Genomic DNA, 25,860 nt, shown 5'->3' on the forward strand with positions numbered 1-25,860 from the left:
CTTTCCCCGCTTGTTTCCCTTGGCTCCTCCCCGTTCCGGGCAGGCTGACAGAGCGCTCTGTGCTTGAGGATGGCTGTGACCCTGCTTGGGGACGAGGAGCGGCTCCAGACAATGCATCCCTGCAGCCGAGAGCGCAGGTGGGGGACAGGGCACACGTGGGGGGGAATGACACAGGAACCCCTCGAGCAGGGCCTGGATCCTGCAGGAATCAGCTGCGGGTTTCACAGCTGGGGCCAGCAGCAAAGCCAGCAGCAGTGCCGGGTAACTGGTTTAGAAATGAGTCATTCTGAAGAGGGGCCTCGCGGATCATCGCCCTGGAACGGCACCACCAGCACCAGGCTGGCTCCGGAACGGTGAGAATGAGCATTGAAAACAACATCCCAGCTCCAGCACAGCTTCTGTTTCTCTTGGCTGCCTTGCAAGTGCCCTGAGATCATAAAGTTGCAGGACTTTGGATGAAACTGCAGGCCTTTGCTGCGAGATCTGCCCTGCTTCAGAGCCAACACAGAACCGTCAGGGCAGCCAAGCTCCCAACGCACAGCGTGAGGAGAAATGTGTCCCGTTTCCTGCCCCTGGGCAAACGTCCCACAGCAGCAATCACTGCTCCGAGCCCTGTTTACAAGGTGCAGCAGGGGTTTTCTCTGCCACATCAGGAACTCCACCAGCAGATATCGCTGAGTTTGGAACGCTGGGAAAGGTGAGGGGAGTGCAGTGGGACACAACTTTCCTTTCCCCCATATAAATGACGTTTGAAGCACCTGACAGACAAAACCTTGCTGTAGTTGTAAACTGGATGCACGAGGTTTGTGCACCAGCAGGAGGTGAAGATGGAGCCACGGCTTTCATGGGGAGAGCACTGGAGCAGCGTGGGTCACGCTCCCGTGTAACGGGCACCGGAGCCGGGAGAGCGGTGCCTGGGAAAGGAGCAGGGCTGCAGCTGGAGCCGGCTCCGGCAGAACGGGAGCAGAGCGGTCCCTGCCGTGCCGGGAGGCTTGGGAAGCTCAGCGAGGCCTGGCCTGGACAGCACCCGGGCACGGAGCCCTCCGCGGGGCCGGGCTGAGTGAGGCCCAGCTCCGCCGCCAGCACAAGGGGTCGGGGCTGGAGCCGGGATCCGGACACACCGAGGCCGGGTCCGGAGCCGGGGCTGGAGCCGCGATCCGGACACACCGAGGCTGGAGCCGGGATCCGGACACACCGAGGCCCAGCCCCGCTCCGGCACAGGCTGCACCGGGTACCGCGGCCCCGCCCCGCCGGCTCCCGCCCCGCCGTAAGTCTCGCGAGATCAGCCGCAGGTCACACGCCTGCGCATTGCGGCCGCGCAGGGGAAAGGGGCGGAGCCTCCGCCCCGCCGCCTCACGGATCCGCCGCCATCTTGTTTAGCGGCCGCTGGGCGCTCGCTGTGCTCCGGACGTGACCCCCTCCCCCCGGCCGGGGGCAGCGCGGGGCCGAGCGGACGAGGCGGAGGCCGCGGCACCGGCAGCACCGGTGAGTGCGGGGGGGGGGGCGGGGGGAGCGGCGGCACCGGACGGGGGGGGGCGGGGGCAGCCTCAGGGCCTCCCCCCCTCCTCTCCACCATCCCCGCCAACGGCTCCGCGCCGATTGGCACAGCAGTACCGCGCCCGCTGATTGGCCCGCGCTGTGGGAGGCGGGTGGAGGAAGCTGCGCGCTGATTGGATACCGAGGAGCGGACCGGGGAGAGGACCGGAAACCGGGCCGTTCCTCCGCGCGGATGGAGGGGTAGGGGGGGGGCACCCGGTAGGGCCTGGGGTCAGCAGGGTCAGCCTGGGGTCAGCAGGGTCAGCGGGGCCTGCAGGCCTGAGCTGCCCGGTGCCCACAGCCGTCAGTGCGCAGAGCTCGGTTTCACCGTCCGCGGAGGCCGCACGGTACCGTTCAGGTGCACATGAGCTGCGGGTCCCCGGTAGGCACCTGAGGGATTGCTTCATCTGTGCTTGAAGCCCAGTGGCACACAGAGCTGTGGAAGTGCAGGCGCATAAACATGGTCTCTAAATGCTGCTTTTCCCTGAGCTGAGAAGATGACATAAATGTCCCCAGGGGCTGGTGAAGTGATGAGAGTGAAAGCAATGGGAGTAGGGCAGGAACTGAGATTTCAGTCAGGGCCGTTTGTCCTCTGGAGCCAGGCTGAGAGAGCTGGGCTGGGGCAGCCTGGACAAGAGAAGGCTCCTGAAGGGGAGACCTGAGAGCAGCTCCAGTGCCTGAAGGGGCTGCAGGAAACCTGGAGAGGGGCTTGGGACAAGGGATGTAGGGACAGGCCAAGGGGAATGGCTTGAATGCAGGTGTTTGTGGGTTGGGGCACAGGACAGCTCTGGGATGGCAGCACCAGTTTGCCCTCATGTTGGCTGTGCTGTGTCCCAGGGCTGGTGCCAGAACCTGGAGCTCTGGCAGGCTTTGGGCTGCCCATAGAAAACAGTTACCACTGGCTGCTTCTTGAGCAGTGTGACTCTTCATGTTGCCTTTGGTTGAGTAAATTTTTCTCCATGTCCTTAGGAATAAATGCTTCTTGTCTGTCTCAGTAGCTGTCTGAGTGCAGGCGATATGGAGCAAGCACGTGGGTACCTTCTCTTCTAGTCCTACATCCAGAAAGTAGACTCCTGGCTCATCAAACACCTCTTGCTGCCGTTGCCCTTGGCAAATTAGGTTACGGGTTTGGACTGGGCTACTCCTGCTGGGTCTGTTTGTCCTCATTTGCACTGTGCTCCAGGCACAGCTAGCCATCCCTTAGGTTCTGCTTGTGGTGGTGACAACCTGATGTCATGCTCTGTTGTAACTGCTCTGAGGTTCGTGTTGCTCTTAAAGGGGCTCATCTGAGATGCTGGTGTTTGCGGGTGCTTGTGGGCACCAGGTAGCACCCAGAGCTGCTTGCTCTGAGTGAGGGCTGGGAATTGGGTGTAATCACCCCGGTTGTGGGTCAGTCTTGAGCCAGCCCCTTGCCTGGCCCAGCCGCTCCCTGCATTGTTCTGTACTGGGTATTAATCAGTGGCTTCGTTCTCCCCACATACCCCAACAGCACGTGGGGCTTATCTGGAAGTCCTGCAGCTCCCAGAACATGACAGTTCCGGGGTTAGAGCGTTCCCTTCCCTTTGGCTCCGCAGTGAAACCTTTCAAGTGGGATTTTGGCATTTCCCACGTTAGCTCAATGAGGCCGGGACACTCAGTGCCCTGTGGGATTGCAGAGCTGCGGCGGTTGCAATGAATCCTTTACCACAGGGTTCCCAAAATTCACTGGCTCCCCAGGGTTCCACTTTCCTACCAGTCATTCCTAGGAAGAGCACAAAGGTTACCAAGTGTGATGATTATTATTAGTTCTAAGACACATTTTAACCATTTCCGTATAAAAACAGGTCTTGCTGGTGGTTTGTTCTTTAATCCCTCCTCACTCCTGGCCCCGGTCACCCGCAGGAGCAGGGAAGCGCCGGCTCAGCCCCGCGCTCCGTTTCCCTCTTTCCCTCTTTATTCCGCGTTATTCCAACGGTATTTGGGAGCGTCGGTAACGTCCTGGGCTCCGGTGCCACCGGCAGCTCTCGGTTCCCGGCCCCGGGCGGACCCCGAGGCCTCGGTGGCCGCATTCGTGCCGGTTCGGGACCCGCTGCCGTCCGGTCCCTGCGCTCCCGAGGCCCCAGCGCGGCCCCGCTCCTCCCGGTACCGCCCGCGCCGTGCACGTGCGGCCCGCGCGCTACCCCGTGACCCGCCGGTGGGCGGAGGGGGCGGGTGAGTGGCAGCCGCGCCGACCAATCAGCGGCCGCCGCCGCCGTCCCCCAGGGCTCTCAATGGGACCCCCGCCGCCAATAGGAAGCCGCCGGGCGGGGAGCGCGCGCCGGGCGCCGCTCTGACCCCTGCGCCGCCGCTCAAGGTAACTTTAAAACCGGAAGTGGACGGCGGGGTTGCGCCGCCGGCGGCAGCCAATCAGCGTGCGGGGCCGCGCCCTCCCCCGGCGGCGCGCAGCCAATGGCGGAGGGCGGGGCGGGCGCAGCGGGGTAGGCTGAGCGGCCGCCGTTAAAGGGGCCGGCGGCCGGTCCGGTGGGACGCGGAGCACCGGCAGGCAGGGGTCAGCTCAAAGACAAAGCCATGGCGGCAGGGCCCGGACACGGACACCGCCGCTCCCGGCCTGCGGACAGGGCTCGGTGAGTGCAGCCGCGCTGCTGGGGCGGGGGGCGGCTGCGGCCCGGCCCGGGGATGAGCGAGCAGGCCCCGGTGCAGGCGCCGGCCTGGCCCCGCCGTGCCCCGGCCCTGTGCGGTGGGAGGAGGCCGGTTCGGTGGGGGGGGACACCCCGGGAGCTCCGGGGGTGGCGGCGGTCGGAGCCCGGTGCTGAGCCCCAGCGCTGCCCGGAGCTGTGGGTATGGCCGCGGGCACCCTGGGAGGGGAGCGCCGCTCCGCGTCCGGTAAACGGAGGAGGGGGACACAAAATGGCAGCGCCTTCCCCTCGCCGGGGCCGCCGCCGAGCCGGGGACGGGCTGGGTCAGTCTCCCCCGGCTGCCCTTGGCCGGGCTGCCTGGGGCCGCCCGCGAGCACCGGTCAGAACGCGGCTCCTCGGAGGCAGCGGAGCTCCCATCACCCCTAAACCCCCCTAACCCCCCGGCAGGCATAAGCAGCTCTTTGTTTTCCTTTCTGGTTGCCAATAAGCGCTGAAGGTCACGGGAGCCCCGCAGCCCGGCGGGGGCAGGCAGGAACCGGGTCGCAATGTGCCTTAGCTTCCAAGTTTTCCAGCCTAAAGGGCTTTGTGGGCTCTGCCGGTGACACCCGAACTCTGGTGGGGCCGGGCTCCTGCTGCCCGGTGTCACCGTCAGAGCCTGGGCTGGGCCTTGTAGCACGAGTGACCTTGAAATCCCCCTGCTCCGAGTTGGGAGAGCAAGGACAAAGTTTGTTTGTAGCACTTTGGACTGAAGGGGGGGAGAAAGGAGGAGAATCCGAGTGGCAAGAAGCTGCTGCGGGTGGGCAGGGGCAGCGGGAGCGCAGGGTAGGCTGTAGGTTAGGGTTGAAGTGAGTTTTCAGCGAGGAGCCGGATCACATTGCAGACATTCCTTCTCCGCTCCCACTGAGATGCTGAGCAGCGCTGGTGCTGTCCTTGCTTCCTCAGGGTGAGCTGGTGACGTGCTCCAGTGTTCTCAGCCCTGCTCTTACCATATTTATTCTTTCCCTGATTGACCTTAGAAGTGTAGCAAATGAGAGGTGATTCCATTGTGCAGCCTGTTTTTGTGTGTGTTAGAAAAGGCTCACGTTAACCTCATCCCATGCTGCTGTCAGCCCCTAACAAAGGGCTGCATCTTGAGGTTGAACCTCACCCTGAAAGGTCTTTGAACTTCCACAGTCTTCAAGTATTATTGTGGGTGGTTTAATTTAAGTTAAGACTGGGGAACAGCATCACCTTGGCCCAGACAAAGCTTATGCAGCTCCTGGTGGTGCTGGACACGTTTCAGTCCAAGAAGGGGCAGAAGGAGAAGCGTCACCATAAGTCATCTATTAATAATGGTGTCAGCTCCGGTATGTCTATGGAAGAGCAGCAGCTCCTGCAGCAGGCTCTTGGCCAGGATGGGGGATTTACTGGCTGTGTGAAGGTCGATGGTAGCATCTTTAAGCAAAAATGAGGTATCTTTTGATTTTTGCCTTGAAATGAGGCTATATTCAGCTGCTACATGATTTGAAGGGGTGGCAGAACGTGAGGGAATCTGTAGTTAGCATGAGATGAAAAAAGAAATCCTCCAGAAGTCTCATTACACCCAGTGTTTCTCGTATTTCATTGCTTAAGCTCACAAGAGGTTGTGGCATGTACAAATGGGTGCTGCTTGATCTTTCTAGGTCAAGAGCAGCAGGTAAAGCCTAGAGCCTCTGGTAGAACCGGAAAGGGATTTAGTGACAAATAATACCAGTTCCTGACTTTTTCTTGCAGTGCCATAGGGGGAGGTCCTTGGATCCCATTTTCTGCCTCTCAGAGCAGTCAGTTCTGTGTCCCCTCCATCCCTGGGCTCCAGTGGTACTGGCTGGAAGCGCAGGCGCAGAAAACGGGAACATCTTCTTGGTGAAGGGACTTCCCCTGCTTGGTTTGCACTGACTTAACTGGCAGTGCAGGCAGTGGAGCTGTGAAGGACAAGCTTATGTGGGAAAGTGCTGGGCTGAGCCCCTCGATGGCCTGGAGCAGGATGTGTGTGCGCCTCACTTGGGGGGTGCTGGCTGCCTGCAGGAGGTCACCTCTCAAGCCGTGTCTTTGGGTTTGGAGTGATATTGTTGGCTTTAATCAGACGGGGATCTTATACTTCTATAGTGCAGGGTGACATCTGCATCTTAATAGCATTGGCACATGAAGTGGTTTCTTAATTTCAGGGCTTACTGATCTGCCTGTGTTGCAAGTGAGTTACGTTTGCATGGCTGCTCACTTAAATGCTTTCAAGAGTACCTTTTGATAAAGCAGGCACTTTGCCTTCTGTTCCAGAGGCTCAGAAACTGTGTGACTGTTAATAGGGGCACTGACAGCCAGCTCCAGGATACCTGACAGAGCTGCCCAGGAGCTACAGGAAGTTTTTCTTTGGTTTGTGCTCAAACAGTCAGGTTTTCTTCCTGCTGTTTGTAAGTTGCTCTGCTATTTGGTTGCTTCCTGATAAATTCACATGGGTCACTTTGAGTTGTCTTTTTTTCCTCCATGAAGGTGATACAGAGGGTTAGAGATCTACAGGTTTGTAATACAGCAAGTGAAAATACATGCTTAGGCAAGAAGGGCCTGATGAGCCACCCCATCAGCCTTAGAGCAGTGCACTTGAGCTCCATTTAAATGGGATCTGCTGAGCTCAGGAGGTGAAAAGCTTATGGTTGGATGAAAGAATTATTTTTCACTTTTGCATTATTTAACTGATAACGGTGAGTAAAGAAAGTAACAGGAACATTGAATATTAGAATAAACCCTATAGAACAGTAGCCCTGATAACCCCTATAGAGCAATAACCTTGCAGCCCCCTCAAAGCAGTAGGTTGATCTGACTTTTCTACCCAGAGTAATGAGGTTTGCAGATATTAGAGGCTGGTTCAGCCTTTCCCACCTTTCAGAGCATCCCAAGTTCTTGTGAACAACTCCTGTTTGTCACTCAGGGTTCTCTGGGTTGTACCTGCTCTGTCCAGCTGTGGTCTGAGTCATTCTGCCTGCCTGCCCCTCTCCCCTCTCCAGCAGCACGGTGGTGGCTGAGCCTTAAAAATGCAGCTGAAGAGCCAAGAAACAGGTGAGGTTTCAACTGCACTAAACCAAGTGGTTTAGTACCTTTGGCCTAACGGTGCTGCAGCAGCTGGGTGTCAGCACAGGGGCAGATGATGCGCGTCTGCTCCAGATGCCACCCATGTCCCTGTGTGACAGGAGGTTTCAACGAGTGCCCAGCTCAGCTTTTCCAGCCACTTCCATGGCTGTCAGGAGCAGGAGGGCGCTCAGAAGACTTTGTATCAAGAAACTCCTAATTTGATGCAGAACTATTTTTAAATGCAGAGTCTCAACTAGAAAGATAAAATCTCCAGGCTGAGTGTGTGTGATCCTTGCTGTCTGAACAGGCTTTTTGCTTGTGCTTGCACTCCGGAGCAGGAAACGTGTATCTTGCATGATGGAATTGCTGCTGCCTGAAATACAAGTGAAATTTCAGTTACAAATGGAATTCAGAAAGTGCTTCAGGTATTTTCAAATCTAGTGGCAGTTCTCAGCTCTGGTGGTATCTTGTTGGTGGGACCGTGGCACAGGGTGCCCAGAGAAGCTGTGGCTGCCCCATCCCTGGCAGTGCTCAAGGCCAGGTTGGACACAGGGGCTTGGAGCAGCTGCTCCAGTGGAAGGGGTCCCTGCCTGTGGCAACGGGTTGGAGCTGAATGAGCTTTAAGGTCCCTTCCCACACAAACCAGTCTGGGATTCTGTGATGCTGTCGTTGAGTGGGTAGTGGAGAGGCTGATGAAACCCAGCACCTGGGGATGGGAGAAGGGAGGAGCAGAATTCCTGCTGTAGGTACCAGGGTGGAGAAGGGGAGAGTAGGAGTCGTGTGATCCAGCACAACACAGACTGCAGTGCTCTTAGCAGGAGCTGAGCCATGGGAGTGGTGCAGAGCAGATTTGGCTGCTGAAACCCAGCGTCGCTGGTTTAACGCGTTGTTGGAGGTGTTGGAAGATCTCGGGATTTGTAACTGGTTTGGGCTTAAATCAAACGCTTCACCTCATGTGAATGAAGACAGCAGTAATGTGTTACAGGTATTAGGGGGCTAATGTTCAGACTTTGAAGGTGGAATAATCTGCTGCTAAATATTCATAGGAAAAAGGGCTGGAAAGCACCTGAAGATGTCTGGGTTTTTCTTTCTCTGCCTTAAGGCAAGATCAGCTTGACCCAAACACTATGGCAACCTACTCAGAAAAACCCTTAGCAGTGAGTACTTGGTACCCTCTGTAGGTAACTTGGTGCAGCATTTAACTGCCTGCTTACGTTCAGAGAGATCTGCACAACACCCCTTATCCAACAGTGTAGAATGATTCTCCTGTCAGCTGAAATCAGCCCTTTCTGGTAGCACCTATGTACTGAGAGGATGGTGTGTATGTGGTGCTGCGAGAGGGAATGGGTAAAAATAAACACAAGGAATTGCAGAAGTTCCTTAGAATAACCCACTGGAAGGAAGCTCATGTTCTGGATTGTGCTGCTTTACTGACAGCCTCCACAAATGGTTGTTCACAGGTTGAAAGGTTGTGTTGTCATCGAGAGCAGAACTGCAGACCTGTCTGGGTTTGTGCTCAGCACCTTTGTCCACCACCTGAAAGCTGCATTAGATTTTACAGCTGTATTTATAGAAATGAAAGAGACTCCCTCTATCTTTTGCATAAATAATCTAGTGTTCAGTCTAAGGCTTTGGGCCTGTGGTTTAGCTGTTTATGTGCAGGCGATGAATTAGGAATAGTAATGCACGTTTTGTGCTAGGTCTCGACAGGCTGTGTACATGGAAGCAGCTCCTCCTTTTGGAAGGTGTTTGACCCCTTTGCATGGCGCTCCCCAGCCGCAGTCTCTCCAAGCCCCATTCCCAGGATGTGTTCACTGTTATTTCTCACAGAATCATTCCAGACATTGAGAGCCAAAGCCTCGCGTGTTGTAATGCGGATCCCTGCATGCTGCAGCTTGTGTCTTGCCTTCTGCTTCAGCAGGGCCAGGCACAGAGCTTCGCAGTGGCTCTTCCATCTGCCATGGTGCTGCTGTTTGCTTAATTCTTAGACCTCTGTAGCAGGATTTCCAGCTTGGTTGGTTCAGCTCCTGCCACCGGTGCCAGTTCTTCATCAGGTTTTGATAGGGCTGTAACTGCAGTGCATGTTCCCTGGCTAGAAGCCTTCTTTAGGGATTGACACTGGTGGTGTACCCAGCTTAGACCTTGCTCTCATTACTCTCACAAGTCAGGTGAGTTCTCACAGCTCAAGCAATTCAGAATCATTTTTACACCATCATTACCACCACCCAAGCAAGAAAAAGTAGCTCTTGGCTGGGGTTCTGCCACCTTTGTATTGCAGCCAAGCTCTGCACTGGTGCTGCTTGGCCTCTGCCTACTGAATGTGTTGATTGGAGCTGTATTGGAAATGAATTTGACCTTGTCTCATGGAAGGAACTCGCCTGAAATTGTGTTGACTTGAGTAGATCTTGAAGCAGAACTGCTGCACAGTGAATTGAGGTGTAATACCTCTGGAAGCAGTTTTAGACCATTAAAGGTCCAAACTCAAAGGTTTGTTTTAGAATTAAGACAGTGTAATACATACAAAACAAGTGGTGTTGACCTGCACTGCAGAGACAACCTTTCAGTTTGGTGCAGCCACTGTGACTGCTGCTGAGAACAAAGAGTTCTGTTGTAGTCCACTTCCAACTCTGTGTATAGTCTGTATGGGATGTTCTGGTATCAAGTCAGGTGTTGGACACCAGGTAGCTAATTGCTGTAACTGAAGTAACGAGAGCAGCATCTCGGGAAGGCACTGGCTTTTTCTCCTGCAACGGGGACTCCTCACTTGCATTTACAGAAATGTGGTACTAAATTCATATAAATCCATAATTATTATTCTTGTGAAACTAGTTCTTGGTTGCTAGATTGTTCCTTCTGATCCTGGCAGATCAGGTGTCTTGTGCTCACTGCTACACAGAGCTCATTCTTTAGACAAGCAAGTGTGGCTCTGCACATTTCCCTTGTAAATCAAGGGACAGGCTCCCACCATGGAACACTGCTGTGTGGAGAGCACGTCAGACTGAGGCGTCGGAGAATCTGGATTTATTCACAATAGTCACTTTTTGGCTCTATGGATCTATGTTTAATTCTTCAACTTGAATTGAAGGGACACCTTCCACTGGAGCAGCTGCTCCAAGCCCCTGTGTCCAACCTGGCCTTGAGCACTGCCAGGGATGGGGCAGCCACAGCTTCTTTGGGCACCCTGTGCCAGCGCCTCAGCACCCTCCCAGGGAACAGCTTCTGCCTCAGAGCTCAGCTCAGTCTCCCCTTGGGCAGGGGATTTGGTTTTGCAGTGTCAATTTTAACAAATATTTATGTGTTACCCTGATTTGTAGCTAGAATCTAAGGCAAAACATTTGCCTGAGCTTTGTCTTTCTTTTTAGCCTCCCCTTCAGTTCTAGCTGTCTTTTTTAAGACACTTGGATGGAATATGCTGCTTCTGCCATGTAATGCATCGTGGTGTAAAACAGGCTCTTTCCCATAGCGTAAGTCATGGGAATGTGACTGTTCTGTATGCAAAGAAGCTGACAGTTCAGATATTACCAGAGCCTGTGGCACTTGATGATGTTACTGAGTTCCTGCCTTCTTCATCGGGAGCCTTGAGGCCCTTCAGTACTTGCCCCTGGCACTCACCCTTTGCATATCCCTTTGGATATTTGGATAAAGTTCATTTGGATCTGCTCTCTACCCGGCTGATTCTGTTTGGTTGACTTCTTAGTCAAGGCCAGCTTGGGAACAACTTAAAAGTAGGCACATCAGAAGCTGCAACATGACCCTGGCTCGTTGGGTACATTGTCCTCTGGTTCCCAAGCTCCCTTGGTGAGTGGTACCCACGATGCTTGGCCATGTCCCATGGTGGGGGCTGGCAGCTCCTGCTCTCCTGGGGCTGGTGGGCTTCTCCAGGCCATGGCTTTGGCAGAGAAAGAGCCCTGGGTACCTGCTCCAGGTGGAATTGTGGGGTTTGATTTGTGATTATACTGTACCTTGTGTTTTCAATAGCAGGCTCGTGCTCAAGCGTGCAGATTGTAGGCATCCAGGGTGAGAGAGCTTCTTTGGACTGCTTCCCCCTTCCCACAGCATTAAAGAGCACAACCCAGCATCTGTTCAAGCTCCAAATAACAAAAAAAGGAAAGAAAACCCACAAAACACATAGACCACAGACACCAGAGGTGTCCTCATGCATTGTGCTCCCATGCACTGAAGCGTTTCAGCGGTTGTCAGCTGCCCTGGGATTTTGTGAGTTTAATGTTGGTAAAAGGTGTTGTGCTCTGGTGAGCAGCAAAGCTCTAATTGCAGAGTGTTGATGTGGTTCTTGGCTGTGCTTTGCTGATCTGCTCTGTAACCCACAGCACAGGGATCCTCAGAGCACCTCTCCCCTTCTGTGTGGGGCTGGTGAGGAAATGTTCAAAGGAGGAAGGATAAAGTATAAGGAAGCTCTAAAATTCCCCAGCAAATTGCATATCAAAAAAGGCAAACAGGTTTAGACAGCAATAGTGTGAAAGCAGAGGGACTTCCTCCCTTGGGCTTTGGTGAGCTTATCTTCTGTTGGGTGCTTTGGTGTTTGTTGGCACTAATCCTGATACAAGGCATTCTTAAAAGACGAGAACCCTTCTAAAGGAACTTACCTAAGTGCTCAGGAATGGGTTCAGTAGACATCAGTTTGTCTCCCAGAGCCAGCTCTGTAGTTCTGTGTGATGGGTTGGCTTTTCTTTTTCAGTCCTTCCCTAATGCCTGCAAGCACCTTCAAGGACACTTGTGTATCTCTTTGAATGGGAAGAAAATACTCCAGTATGTTCTCAGCAGTTTCAACCTGCTTAAGCTTTTATTTTGGAGTTTATAGTGATACCATTCTCTTAAGTTATTCAGACAATCAGCCTATTGCTGACTCGTGTTTCTACTCTGACTCAATTCCTAACAATTATCCTAAACAGTCACTTAAAGCAGCAGTTGTCCCTTGGGGTGGCTCTGAACCAGTCGTGTGCTTACATTGAAGATAGGAAGGTTTTTGTATTCATTGACTGACAGGGCTTCTAAAACTCGAGATGGCTGAAATAAACCATTGGTAGCTCTTCCTGAAGTCTGGATGGATACCACAGAGGCCTATGAGAGAGGGGAGACTGAGCTGAGCTCTGAGGCAGAAGCTGTTCCCTGTGAGGGTGCTGAGGCGCTGGCACAGGGTGCCCAGAGAAGCTGTGGCTGCCCCATCCCTGGCAGTGCTCAAGGCCAGGTTGGACACAGGGGCTTGGAGCAGCTGCTCCAGTGGAAGGGGTCCCTGCCTGTGGCAGGGGTTGGAGCTGGAGGAGCTTTAAGGTCCTTTCTCACCCAAACCAGTCTGGGATTTATGATATATTTAATGCAAAAAGTTTGCTTTTGCCTGCAGTAGGGAGTAAAGTAGTGGTGATGGTGGTGGAATTTTCTTCCTCTTCGCTCCATTAGCTTTTTCCTCCTTTTTCAACCTGTTATTTCGTGGGGTTCTGTGGAGCATGATGCTCCAGTCCAGCGTTTAAGTGGGTTGAATTAAGTAATTTGTAGTTTTAACTAAAGCCATGAAAAGTGCTGTGGCTTGTCTGCAGGGTGAACTGCATCTCCAGCTGCAGAAAAGACCCCGTCTAGTGTTGGTGTTGAAACACTGCCAGTACCGAGCAGGTTTCAAGGATTAGCTTTTGTTTAGGTGCTAAACTATTTCTTGTCTGCATCTGACAATGCAGATCAAGAGGGGGAAGCAGGGAAGCATCAAATGCCACTTTAACACTCTCATTGGAATATATCTCTCTGTATTTTCTTATAAATACTTGAAATACTTGAGTTTGTAGGCGGATAGTATTATAATGCAAATCATTGTTGGAAGAGTCATCAAGCAACTTGTCAGTCACTTATTTCCATAGGTTCCTTACTTGGAGTTCCTCCTGTCTTGCTTTGAGACTGCAGATGCACACTTCTGACCTTCTCCTTGTCATCCCGTCAGAATCCCCTTTGGCTCTTCCCACGCTTCTGTGTCCTCAGGTTGATGAAAGAGAAATGCAACTGTTCACAGGCAGCCTGGGGAGCTGTGGGCTGCAGGAGGGAACCAGCTCATTGTCTGACAGTCACCTCCTGGAGCTGATAATGGGGTTTTATGGATCATCATTGCTTTGGAATAGTAGATTTTGGGAGGCGGCAGCCAACTGCCAGTGGTATCACCAGTGTTCTGGTGTGTTGTAAGAGTTACCCCCTGCTTCCCTTTGGCTTGAGGAAGGACTGAAATCAACCTTGACACAGTGAATCCAAAGCAAACAGGAATTGTGCTTGTCTCTGTCAGAGCTAAATCTGCTCTTGGGTCCTTTTCCATTACATGGCGACACAGGAATACCTGCATATCTGGAGATCTTTGCCTATAGAAGGTGTAGCACCTTTCTCTTGCTGTTAGAGAGACACGGACACTTACTGTTTGTACATGGTGTGTGCTTGTCTTTTGTGGCAGCTTCAAAGCTGCTCTGGGTGACCCCGAGAGCGTTTAACACCAGAGCCTCACTTGAGCAGTGCATGGTGACTGCTGGCATTCACCAGGATGCTTCCAGTGCACAGGAAGCACCGAGTCCGGTCCTGCTGGGTTGTGTCTCAGCAGGTCCCGTGCGTGCCTCTGGCATGTCTGCTCTTTCCTTCCAAGCTGCATTCCCTGTTGGGAATCCTGCCAGAGCCGCTCGCTCCTGTCACACAGAGGAGGCCAGCAGGACTGCTCTGGGTGTTCCAAGGGATGCCAACGTTGTGCATCTGACTTCATTTTAATATTAACTAGAGCTGTCCTAATTGTTCCTTGTCAGAGAGGCACAACTTGGGCAGGGAGGTTACGGGGGAGGTTGTGTCAGCTGGAGCTTGCCTTGTGCCTGGGCAGTGCCACAGGGGCTGGTGCCACCTTGGTCACCAAGAGGCCAGGTTGATCCATGCTGTGTGTCCTGAACACTTCACCCCCTGTAGCTCAGCACAGGCGTGAGGCAAGCCTGAACCCTGTTGTTGTCCTTCTGTTTTCTCCTGCTGCCACTGCCACACACTGTGAATAACAGTGTTTGCAACAATACACATCTTCATGCACCAGCAATGTCCAGTGTATATTGAATAACAGCCGGGCTTGCTGAACAGCCTGCACTTGCAGAGCACTGAATGACAGCTGTGGGGCTTTTACAGTTGTTTCAATTAAGATTTGAATTTTAAATCTCACTTTGTGCTTTTGACACTCTGCATTATACAGGCTCTTAATTCCTCCTGTTGATTGTACCCAACGAGAAGAGGTATTGTAAATTTAGCATAAAGCCACAAAAACTGACATCTTTCAAATAGGCACAGAATCAACTGTTTCATTTCACTTCTTAACTATAATATCAGGCTGACATTGACATTCTGGTTTCAGCTTGAGGGGGATTTACTGCCACATCCTGCACAAGCAAGTGGAAAGTGATTTTACAATAGGTGTGTACTGGAGCGGGAGCTGTGACCGGGCATCAGTTATGTTCTGTAACTCCTTGTGGAAACGCAGAGATCCGAGAGGGGAATAAAGAAATTGGGTTTTTTTGTTTCAATTACATATTTTTAATGTTCTTTTTCAATCTTTGGAAAAATAACTAAAGCTTTAAAACTAGCTCTGGAGTCTGTGAGTGTCTGCAGTGTTGCTGTAGCAGGATGTAGCATGCGTCTCCCCCTTCCTGTGTTCCTGGGGGCTGGGGGGATCTCAAGGACCCTTTGCCTCCCCACCTTCCTCATCGCTAATGTGTGTTGTTCTCTCTTCCAGCTCCCAGGATGTCTGCAGACGGTGGCTTTGGCACAGCTGGGAACAGCGATGCCCAGCAAAGCCTCCAGTCCTTCTGGCCGCGCGTCATGGAGGAGATACGCAACCTGACCGTGGTGAGTGTCCTCATCCACTGCCTTCCTCCTGGAGAACTGATGCTGGGAAGTGCCTGCTAATGCCTGGGAGCAAGATAAATCAGCTTGAAAATCCCTGCTGCTCGTGGGATCCAGTAGAGCTGCTGTGTACACCACAGGGCTGGCTCATAGCAAAGCGAGGTGCAACCTTCAGCTTGTTCTGGACTGAGCTAGAAAACAGAGTTGATTCTGAAGGCTCTTTTAAGAGGCTACCTGAGGACCATGTCTGCTGCCTGGAGAATGGCAGAGGAGTTATCTGCTGTTTGCAAAGGAAAGGGAAGTGATTTTAAAATAGCTGTGTGATGTGTAGCTGCCATGTGCTGTTCTAGCTTCCAGAGCCGAAGGGTTTGAGAATACACCTTGGGTTATACTCCATGGGCTGTTTAACTACTAGTCACACTCTGATGTAAATGAGGGATCAGCATTGTCCGTGCTGAAGGACAGGCCACGTCAGCACACCCTGGGGGATGTTACTGTCCAAAATGCCACTTAGTCCTTTCCCCTTCAGAAATTCAAACACTTGGCTAATGACAGTTGCAATTTTGTAAATGAATTTTGAGGTTTAGACTTGCATGGAACTCTTGTGCCCTCTTCTAGAAACATCTCCTTTGACAAGCCTGAAAATCACTTGAATGCCAAGTGCATGGTTATCACAGGCTTTATTAATTTCAAGACATCTGATTACAGAAATCCTGTATAGGCTGTGGAGAAAAATTGGACTAAGTGGCTTCTATTTTTTTCCATCCCCAAAAGAGATGTGCCTGAGAACAAGGGCATATAATAAAAGTGACTTTTCAAGAGAGATTGATAGCTTACTGTGATGCAGTGGTCCTGACAGCACACTCTGGTGCTTCTAATGGAGCTGAAAACAAAAGAGCTCCAGTGGAAGCCGGGCTGTTCAGAGTGAAAACCCCAATCCCCCAGCCTGAAGATAAGCTGCTTTTTTTCAGGCTGTGCATAGATAGTTGATTAAAGAAACAGATGTAGAAATTTGTATGCATAACCAGAATTAATGACTTTCCTCTTTGAGCACAGTGAATTCTTGTGTTCAAGAGCTGTAGTTTGTCTTCATCCCCACATGAAAGAGGTTTATTATGCAGCTTATCAAAGTATGGGCAGCTTCATTTTTAACTGTCGTGTGAATTTATTTATTGCATTGCAAGCTAGGAAGTCATTGGACATTGCACTGGGGACAGTTCTGGTCAATCCAGACTTGTTCTGACATCTTGTATTTTACCTTGTTTTAAGTTAAGTATCAGTAAAGAGTCTCTCCAATATGCATCTCTCTGCAGAAAGACTTTAGGGTTCAAGAACTCCCTCTGGCTCGGATTAAGAAGATAATGAAACTAGATGAAGATGTGAAGGTAGGCTCCTGGGGTTTGCTGGACTTCTGCTAATCCTTTGGTGGATATTGTAGCGATTCATTATTTCTTACCAGCATTATTATTATTTTTAAAGCACACTCGAACAGTTGCCTTGAATGCAATCATAGCTGGTCTTGTGTAATTAAACTGAGCTGGGGGAGGCAGACTGATTTGGGAGCTTTGCGAGACTCTGGCACTTTTGCTTTCTGCTGGTAAAGATCAGGTTTCTGTGTAATTCTGGATATTTCCTGGGTTTTTTTCTAGTGCTTCCTTGTCTTTGCTCATGTGTCCTCCTTGTTTCTCTCAGTTCTTCCCTCTATAAAGCCCTCAACTCTGTGCTCTGCCGTTTCAAATTTTATGGGACAGGGGTGTGATACCAGTGTTGGAGCTGAGCCCTTGATGTGTGACTGGTGACCATAACATGTGCATTCACTGATGAAAACTGCACTGCCTTCTTGTTTTTCCCGTGTGACACCATCCTTCCGTAAGGACAACCTTTAACACTTGAATGAGGTCCTGAAGGAGGTGTGTGTTGTCTCCCTGTACAAGGGAGCCATTCATTCATCTGGGAAGGGAGCAAACCCAGGCCTGAGGTCCCAGGTCTGTGTCTGAACCAAATGAGTGCCACATTTTTGCTGATGAAGAAGAAGAGGAGATTTGTAGGGCAGGGCAAGTTTCTGGCCTGGAACATTATTTAGTCAGAAAGCTGTACTAGAAGTCAGCACTAATGCCAAGCCAGCTAATAATGAAAGTGCTTAATTTGAGTAAACTTGAGCTAGAGACTTTTTAAGGAACAGGAATTTGGAGAGAAGGCAGAGTCCTTGCTCAGGCCTCCGAACCTCCTTTGCAGTGTCAGCAGTTAGGGAGTCACAGAACAGCAGGTTGGTATTCATTCCAGACTGCAGAAATGTAGTGATAAAGCGAGGACCAGGTTTACAATGAGCCCTTAGCCTGTCCTCTTCAGTTGCCAAATCCCTTATGCACATGCCAGGGCACTGCTGGGACGAGCTGCTGACTGACACCGTCCTGGTGAATGTGCACTGATGCTGTTTACTGGCCATAATGAAGTACAATAGAACCCTCAAATCTTAGAATCCCAGGTTGGAAGGGACCTCAGGGATCATCTGGTCCAACCTAGCTAGGCAAAGCATGACCTAGACTAGATGGCCCAGCACCCTGTCCAGTGAATCTTAACAGTGCTCAGTGCTGGGGAGTTACCACTTCCCTTGGGAAATTATTCCAGGTTGTTCTCACTGGGAAAAATTTTCCTCTTGTGTCCGGTCGGAATCTCCCTGGGAATAACTTGTGCCCATCACCCCTTGTCTTTTCCATGTGATGCTTTGTGCAAAGGGAGTTCCCATCTTCTTTAGAGTCATCTTTCAAAGACTTACAAGGTCTCATGGAGCTGACATTTGACTGGAGGAAGCAGACTTGGGAGCCAGACTTTAGATGCTGAGTCCTGTTCACAGTGTGTTTAACTGGAATGTGGTGACTCTTTGGGACTCTGGTTGCAGATGATCAGTGCAGAAGCTCCGGTGCTGTTTGCGAAGGCTGCCCAGATATTCATAACAGAACTGACTCTGCGAGCATGGATACACACAGAGGATAACAAGCGCAGGACACTGCAGGTAACAGCTGCTCCCACCCAGCCTTCAGCTGCTTCACCAACTTTCCAGCTCTTTGTTTCCATAATACGAAACCTGTTTTGTGGACAGGACCTTTAGTGTCTGTGTTTACCAGTACCAACCTGTGTACCACGCACAGGGCGCAGCGCAACCGAAATGCTGTAAGCAACAACAGCAAAACCAAACCAGAGCTGCAGTGTGAGCTAACTGTGACCTGCTGTGAGGCCTCAGGTAGCTGTACTGATCAACTTGTGGTTGATTTGGTTTTCAGTAGTAGTTCTAATGTAAACCCGAGGTGGTTGTATGGATAAATCGAGATGAAAACAAAAATACCTTCCTCCAGAGCAGGTGACTGCTTCTTTTGGATTGAGGGGCCCTCAATAATAGTCATTTTTTAGTGGTTCAGGAGTAAACTAACTCTTTAAGGTTTTGTTTGGGTCTTCTTCCATTAATTTTTAGCATTTTGACTAGAAGTAATTGAAACTACACCAGCAATCAGTTCAGACCTTCAGATCAGAGGTGAGAAATTTAGGACCATGTCATGCTCCTGTACCCTTGCACTGAGATTGCTGTGGTGGCGAGGAGAGACATCTGATTTCAGGCTTGGATGGGTCCATTTATTTCAGAATCGTACGTAAAACCTGATCCTAATGTGCAAGACTTTGCAGAAATTCAGTTGCTGCTTACTTGGGAAGAAAACTTGGAGTGGTCTGAGTTATGGAAGTGTGTTCCCAAGGAGACTGGATTGAACCCAGTTCTCAGGAGGGAGAATGGAACAGGAGCTGTGTCTGTTCAGGCCAAGTTTTCTTCCTGGTGAAGACACTTCTGTAACACGTGCTGCCTGCAGAACAAAAGAAGTCTCTCAGGCTTTGTGTGTGTTCACTCTTGGGCAGTTAAATGCCAAAGGCAGTGAGGTTTAGAAATGTCAACTAGCACAAAGTGAGATGGTTGATGGTCTTTCAGATTTCACGTCCGCATCAGGCAGCATGGGCATCTGTGTCTCAAATCTTGTTCATATACATGTATATATATAATATATATATATGCTTTACAGATTTATCTTCAGCTAATGAGACTTCTAACAGCTTCTTCAATTAGCCCAGCTTTGTAAAAAGGCTTGCAGGGGTTTTAAAATGGCACAGTATGTCTTTTGTTGTGGTTTTATTAAGGAATTCAGCTTCTTTATCATGGGGGTTGTTTCAGATCTGAAGCATATACGTTTAAGTGATGACTTATTGCTGGGTTACTGTTTATGAAGGTCCGTAATGCTTTGACATAATGCTGTTCTTTAGGTTTCTTTTTCAGGCACAGTATGAAAGCAAAGTTACAGGCTGCTTGGAGCAGACATTTACCCTGCCAGTTTTTCACAGAAGCTCGTTGGCTCTTGCACATCTCTCTTCTGATACGTGTTTGGCCAGTTTGCTGAGTGTGTTTTAATCTTCATGCTTGCTTCTACCCATTTTTCCCATCCACATGCTGAAGCTTGTTCTCAACATCTCCTGGGATTCCCCTGCCTTGAAAAAGATCCTGTAGTACTTACTTTTTTCTTTCTTTTAATCCCTGCCCAGCTCAGAGGCTCTGCAGATGTTGCTCCATGGAGCAGCCATCCAGCAAAGCTTCATTTTAGCTCACTTTGGGGTTTCAAGGGGGTTTTTAGAAGAATTCGCCCTGTTTTTTAATGTGCTAAAAGGCTTATGGTGGTTGTCATGAGCCCTCAGTGGTGAATTGCAGCTGTAATATTGTGGACAGCCTGATGAGGCCTGGTGGGTGAGTAGATGGCTGTAAAAGCACTTTCTATTGCGCATCTTGGAGGCCTCACTTGACTCAGTTAACAAGCTCTAACTTTAGTTATCCAGAGACAAACCTGACTTTTAAAGCTAAAGAATGGCTTTCTCTGTTGTTTTGTTCTTTTCTAGAGGAATGACATTGCCATGGCCATTACAAAGTTTGACCAGTTCGACTTTCTTATTGATATTGTTCCAAGAGATGAACTGAAACCTCCAAAGCGGCAGGTGAGACACAAACAAGCCTTATGGCTTGTCCTTTCCTTGGGGTGACTTCAGTCTGTAGTTAAACAGAGTTGATAAAACAGTACAGGATCAGATTAAACATGAGGTTTGTGCCTCTCTCTTTTGCATGTGTATTTACAGTAATTTTCATGTTCTTCAGATTTTTAATAGGAATAGAGCTTGAGAGGAGATTGACAGAAGTCGGACATGGGGACAAAAACTGCTAGCTAGTTCCCATACCAAATATTGCCAGTGTTAAAAAACTAACTTAGGAAGTGTGATGAAGCTGCATCCTTTGACTTGTAAAGGGAGAAAAAGGCTCCTTTGCTTCTGCTTCCTTTGGGGCAGTCCTGGCTACTGTAAACATCCTTGACTGGAAGCTTTAAGGTGTTAAGGGGGCTTTCAGTCGGATGTTTACAGCAGCAGGTTGCCATGCTCATCTGAGCACAGGGTCTTTGACATTTCACAAGCTGCTTGTTTTACAAAGCACTTGTTTCCCTCCATGCTTGAGACAGTGCTGAAAAGGCAATGAGGTGGGGTTGAAGCTCGGTCTTGCTGCTTCAAAGGCAGCTCCTGGTAGACTCATTTCTCTCCTTCACCTAAAAACTTGGTGTTTTGCTGCTGAAAGGTCACCAGTTCAGTGATTGTTACCGTTCCTTCAGCTGGTTTTCTGCTGCTTTGGAAGGTCTGCAGTGTGTTAGTCTGAAAAATCCAGGGTGATCCTTTAGCTTCCCAAGTGAGTGCTCCTGGAGAAGCTGGAAAACATCTTCCTGGCAAGGAAAACGCCTTTTGTGTCACAATCCAGGCAGGACAGTCCATGCTGCTGCCGCAGTCAGCTGGGTCTAAAGTGAGCAGCATCCCAATGCTTCATTCCAGGTGTGCTTGGAGCTCTGTTCTGTACATACAGGGAGCATCACATGTGGTAGCATGGCACAGTTCCTTCCCCCCATTCCCTGTTTTCTCCCTGCAGCAGAGATGATTTAGCCAAAGATCTGAGTTCTGTATTACATCAAAAATGAAGCAGCAGCCTACACAGCTGCTCTTGATGCTTCACGTCACGGGGGGGGAAAGAAAACCCACGTTTGGTTTGTTCTGCTCTGTAAGCAGCCTGAGATAGCACCGGTTAATTCTGGCATTGCAGATTCAGTTCTTTTAGGTGCTTCATTTGGTTATTCCACTTTGTAGAGCTATTTTTAGAAGTACTCCATGTTTGGGAGGGAGAACATTGCCCATATCTTCTTGCTGGAGTTTTTTGACTCACATCAGAATGTTCTGATTATGGAACATTCGAGTTCTGTATTCAAATGAATGCCTGAAGTATTTTAGTAGTGTGCTAGATGCATGTAGGTTGCTTGGTTAATGTGTCTTGATACATCAGTCTTTTGGATTGCACAGCATCAGCAGTGAAACACTGTTGGGTTTAGGCTGTAGAGATCTGTCTGTCACTGATACATCCACTGGCTGTGAACACTGCTGTGTCACGAGAAATGCTTCTGATGGAAGTTTAATGAAGAAGCAGCTGCTTGATAAGAATGTAGTTAGGACTTTGCAGTGGAAAACACTCCTTTGCCTCAAGAGTGTTGAAAAGTGGCTGCCCGCGGGCTGGCAGCCTGCACCTCTGCCTGGGGGCACCGTCTGGGTTTTCTCTCTACCACTGTTTGACAAGTTAGTGGTAGTTACGTGGAAGAGCTGGGAATGAAACCATCACTGTTGTGTTGCTCTGGTAACTGAAGCCATGGCTGGAAAATAAAAGATGAAAATGATGGGATACAACGTAGTTCAAGCAGATTTGGATTTAAAGCCATTTTTGCCTGTAGCAAATGCAGCTTAGCCTGGAATAGATGCTTACAGAAGTATTCAGTTGCTTTAGTTATTACGGGATTCAGCTAGGAATGAAGGGTTGGAGCACTCTAGAAATAACATCTCTGAGGACTGGGCTATACAGAAGCAGCCACAGCTCTCCTGTGCATGCAGTTTGTGATTGACTGAGATATACCCTGTTGAATATCTAGTTTAAATTTGTTGGTAATCCCTCCCCAAAGGATTTGATGAAGCAAACAGGAATAATCAGCAAGCTCCCATATGTAGGAAGTGTGGTGAGTGTCTGATTGCAGTGGTGTGCAGTACTATGGGATAGTGCCAGTGTTTGCTCTGAGAGCCAAGCTTAGAAGTTGCATCTTGATTACAGCCAACTATGAGCACCTTCATCTTTGGGGGGTGATTTTCTGTAGGCTGTTAAAAACCTCCCAATAGTCTTTCCTTTAGTTGCTCTCTCTGAGAGACCTGCATCTAAGCAAACAGGCTCTTTTATTCCAGCCTGATGCCCATCTAGCCAACATGTATTGATCTTGTGTAATGTGGATTTTTCTTCTCCTGTCCAGTTGGATATACTGAAGGTAACCCATGAACAAGCCTCATTTAATGCAGGGGAGCCGAGCAGCCTGGTGTAAGTGTGAAGTACCATGTTGTAGCACGTGTAAACATCCTACACTCTCAGCTGTGAACTCGAGGTGGCTGGGAGAGGATTGTTTACGCCTTCTGCCATGGAGTGAACGTCTGTGTCCGCAGCTTCAGTGTGTGCAGGATCCGGCTGCTCCTCTGAGGAGCTTAAGAGTTTGGCTTCTTGAGCGTTAACAGCTTGCACTGCACATCAGCTCTGAAAATCCACTTCTGTGCCTAAAACACTGTTAATCACAAGGGGCTTTTCCCTTCTAAAGACATACTTAAATAAAACAAACCAGCAGCATTTCAGCCTGTGCTTCTGACAGTGAGCTAGAGCAGAGCCTTTTGTTTCTTCCCACTGTTGAGATACTCCCGCTACCAGCAGAATCAGGCTGCTGAGCTATGGTACAAGGTGAAATTGTTACCATTCTCCAGAAGCTGGATTTAAATAAAGACACAACAGGGTACATCAAGTCCGTGGCTTTTATTCCCAGGAGTTTAATGTTGGAGCTAGATTGAGATTTGTGTTAGTCTAAGAAGAGGGTTTGGTAATGGATGAGGCTTCATAAGGTGCGTTTGCAACTCATTCTGAGTTAAGGTAACAGGCGATGATAGAATTCATTGGTAAGGAGTTGTGTGGATTTCAGCTACAGTAATTTTATTCATTTGCTTCTCTTAATGAAATTGGTGACTGCATATTATACAGAGGGTGTTGGAAATGGTTTTGGTACTCCCATAGCTGGAATAAATAAGGAATCCCCATTTTAATTTATTTCATATTTATTTGCTTAAACTCTTTCAAACAAGGTATTAAAGGTATTTTCCCATAGATTGTGTTTAGGGGGCGAATGTTTCAGCTGGGGAGGGTTTGGATATGGATCTGTTCCCTCCCTGTTCACCTGGTTTTTACTTCTGCTGCAGGAAGAGGTACGTCAGGCTGTGACCCCAGCTGAGCCTGTGCAGTATTACTTCACCCTTGCCCAGCAGCCTGCTGCAGTGCAGGTTCAGGGGCAGCAGCAAGGACAACAGACCACCACATCTACAACTACCATCCAGCCAGGACAGATCATCATCGCTCAGCCTCAGCAAGGGCAGGTGAGCCATGAACAACATTCAGAGGCTCTGCAGGTCAGTGCAGCTGGTGAAACCCTCACCTCACCCATGTGTATACTGCAGTGTCCTGATCTCACTGCTCAGAACAGCCAGTATAGGCCAGAAGTGTGTGTTCTGTTCACAACCAGGTGTTCAGGTATCTCACTAACAGCGGTCGTCTAGGTCCTGGCTTCCATTTGTGATGATTTATGGATCAACAAGTAACAGTGGGTCTAGGAAGCAATCTGTCTGTTGCAGTCTTTGTATCCCGTGGCTGTTTCGCTCATGTTCAGTCCTTGCTTGGTCCTTATCCTTGTTTTGAATGCAGACCACCCCTGTGACGATGCAGGTTGGAGAAGGCCAGCAGGTACAGATAGTGCAGGCCCAGCCGCAAGGCCAGAGCCAGCAGGCTCAGAGTGGGACGGGGCAGACCATGCAAGTCATGCAGCAGATCATCACCAACACAGGAGAAATCCAGCAAATCCCGGTAAGGCTTTGCCAGGAGAACTGTCTCACAGTGTTAAGAGCAAAGTGTCTGCTGGTGTTCTGGCACGAGACTGCAGACGTGTGCTTTTTTAACTGGAAGAGGAAGTTTGGATTGAGTGGTGTGTTTCCTGCACTTAGAGAGGAAAACTAACCAGGTGTGACATGAAGAGGGAAGTAAATCTACCCACTAGTGTAGACACATTGCCCACCCCCAGCACTTGCCCCTGAGTGAAATAGCTACGATTAGGAAGCAATAAGTATTTCCTGGATAAACTTCAGTTCTTTACTCCAGCATGGTTTCAATAAAAGCATAATTGACTTCTTTTGCCTTTACTTGGTTCTGCCTCTGCAATCTGAAGTCATGACTGGGCAGACTGAGTGGGAAAGGTGCCATCTGTGAGCTATTTATAAACTCCTATGTTATAAGAAATATTTCTGCAAGTACTTCGGGCTGGTCAAAGGAACAGCTTTGCAAAGCCAGAAGATGCTTCTTCACTGTCACGTCAATATAGACTTGCTGTGGCTGTAAGAAAGGGATTTTGAGTACCCGCCATCAGCAGTGACATTCTGGTGTGTGTTCTAGGTAAACACATGGGTCAACACATTTTTCCCCCCTCTGTGTAACTTCCATTCACATCAAAGCCAGGTCTTTTGGTTCCCATCTGGAAAATTTCACACCTCTTAAAGAAAAACCTGTCCAGTTGTGTGTACTTAACCAGCAGCCAAAGGTCAGAGCAAGTGACCAAGACCAACATTTCACTTTGCCTTTGATTTCTGTTATTAAGCTGAGCTTTCACAGCAGTGCTGCTCTTCAAGACTTGCAGAGCTTCCCTCCCTAGGGCTGGAAATGCTCGTGCTTTGCCACAGCATCTTGAAGAAAGTTTCAGTTGTGGGTGTTGCCAGAACTTTCCTACCCACTTCCAAATCCTTTTCACCTCTTGAAGTCTCCAGCTAATTCCTGCCACTTGGCTGAAGGTGTTGGTCAGAAAGGAAGTGAATTGCTTGTCAAATATGGTGCTTTACTATGGACAACCTTTTTCTTCCCTGTGCTCTTCTCTACCTTTCTTTTTACATCTTTTTTCCTTCCTTTCTTATGAAAGTCTCTCCGAGATACTTGTTCTACAGAGCATTTTGGAAAGGGACCTCCACCACCAGCCTCAGCGAGTCCGTTAGAGCAGCACTGAACATTGCAGCATCCTCCTTTGGGTCAGCAGTAAAAGGAACAGTTCAGTCTTGTTTTCCAGCTGTCTCCAGTGAATTCTGTAACTCGCTAAAAGGAGGAGGATTGGACATCTACTAGGAGAAGGGATTCTTTATCGTGAGGGGGCTGTAACCTGCTGAAAGAACTGTTCTCTGCATAGGTGGATCCCATTGCAAGTGGTTCCATGTTTTAGGAGTGTGAGACTGGAGGCTCTTCTCCAGTGTCTGCTTTTGGCCAAGCACATGTTTCTACTTTCCTCTTGCTTGAGAGCATCTAAGAGCAGGTAGCTGGTCCTCAGAAGCTCTTTACACTGCTGAGTGTGGTATCTTTTGTCTTCGGGAGCACTTGGATCTCTAACAATTGTAGGACTCCAAAACAGAGCAACTTTGGAGCAGTGCCTTAATGGAACAGTCACAATTCACACTTCTGGATCTAGCAGAGATGCTGTTTGTGCTGTAATTAAGAGGACTTTTTCTTAATCGCAACGTGTTGAAGAATCAAGTTCGTGCTGAAGGAAGCATCTTCCCATTGCTCACT

At 49.8% G+C, this 25,860-nt stretch overlaps 1 protein-coding gene across 2 annotated transcripts in view; it reads left to right on the plus strand.

Moving 5' to 3' along the window:
• The first annotated feature begins 1,340 nt into the window (after nucleotides 1–1,340).
• NFYC (nuclear transcription factor Y subunit gamma) overlaps nucleotides 1,341–25,860 on the plus strand; it is a 28,568-nt gene continuing 4,048 nt past the window's right edge. The window contains exons 1-7 of one of the 2 annotated variants that reach the window (XM_034069219.1): nucleotides 1,341–1,485; nucleotides 14,974–15,086; nucleotides 16,397–16,468; nucleotides 17,983–18,096; nucleotides 20,010–20,105; nucleotides 23,466–23,639; nucleotides 23,965–24,123. In XM_034069219.1, the coding sequence (XP_033925110.1) occupies nucleotides 14,982–15,086; nucleotides 16,397–16,468; nucleotides 17,983–18,096; nucleotides 20,010–20,105; nucleotides 23,466–23,639; nucleotides 23,965–24,123 (720 nt within the window). In that variant the 5' untranslated portion in view covers nucleotides 1,341–1,485; nucleotides 14,974–14,981. The remainder of the gene's footprint in view (nucleotides 1,486–14,973; nucleotides 15,087–16,396; nucleotides 16,469–17,982; nucleotides 18,097–20,009; nucleotides 20,106–23,465; nucleotides 23,640–23,964; nucleotides 24,124–25,860) is intronic. The other variant, XM_034069220.1, reaches the window with a different exon arrangement.

Source organism: Melopsittacus undulatus, chromosome 14 (genome assembly GCF_012275295.1).
Source record: "Melopsittacus undulatus isolate bMelUnd1 chromosome 14, bMelUnd1.mat.Z, whole genome shotgun sequence".
NCBI lineage: Eukaryota > Metazoa > Chordata > Aves > Psittaciformes > Psittaculidae > Melopsittacus > Melopsittacus undulatus.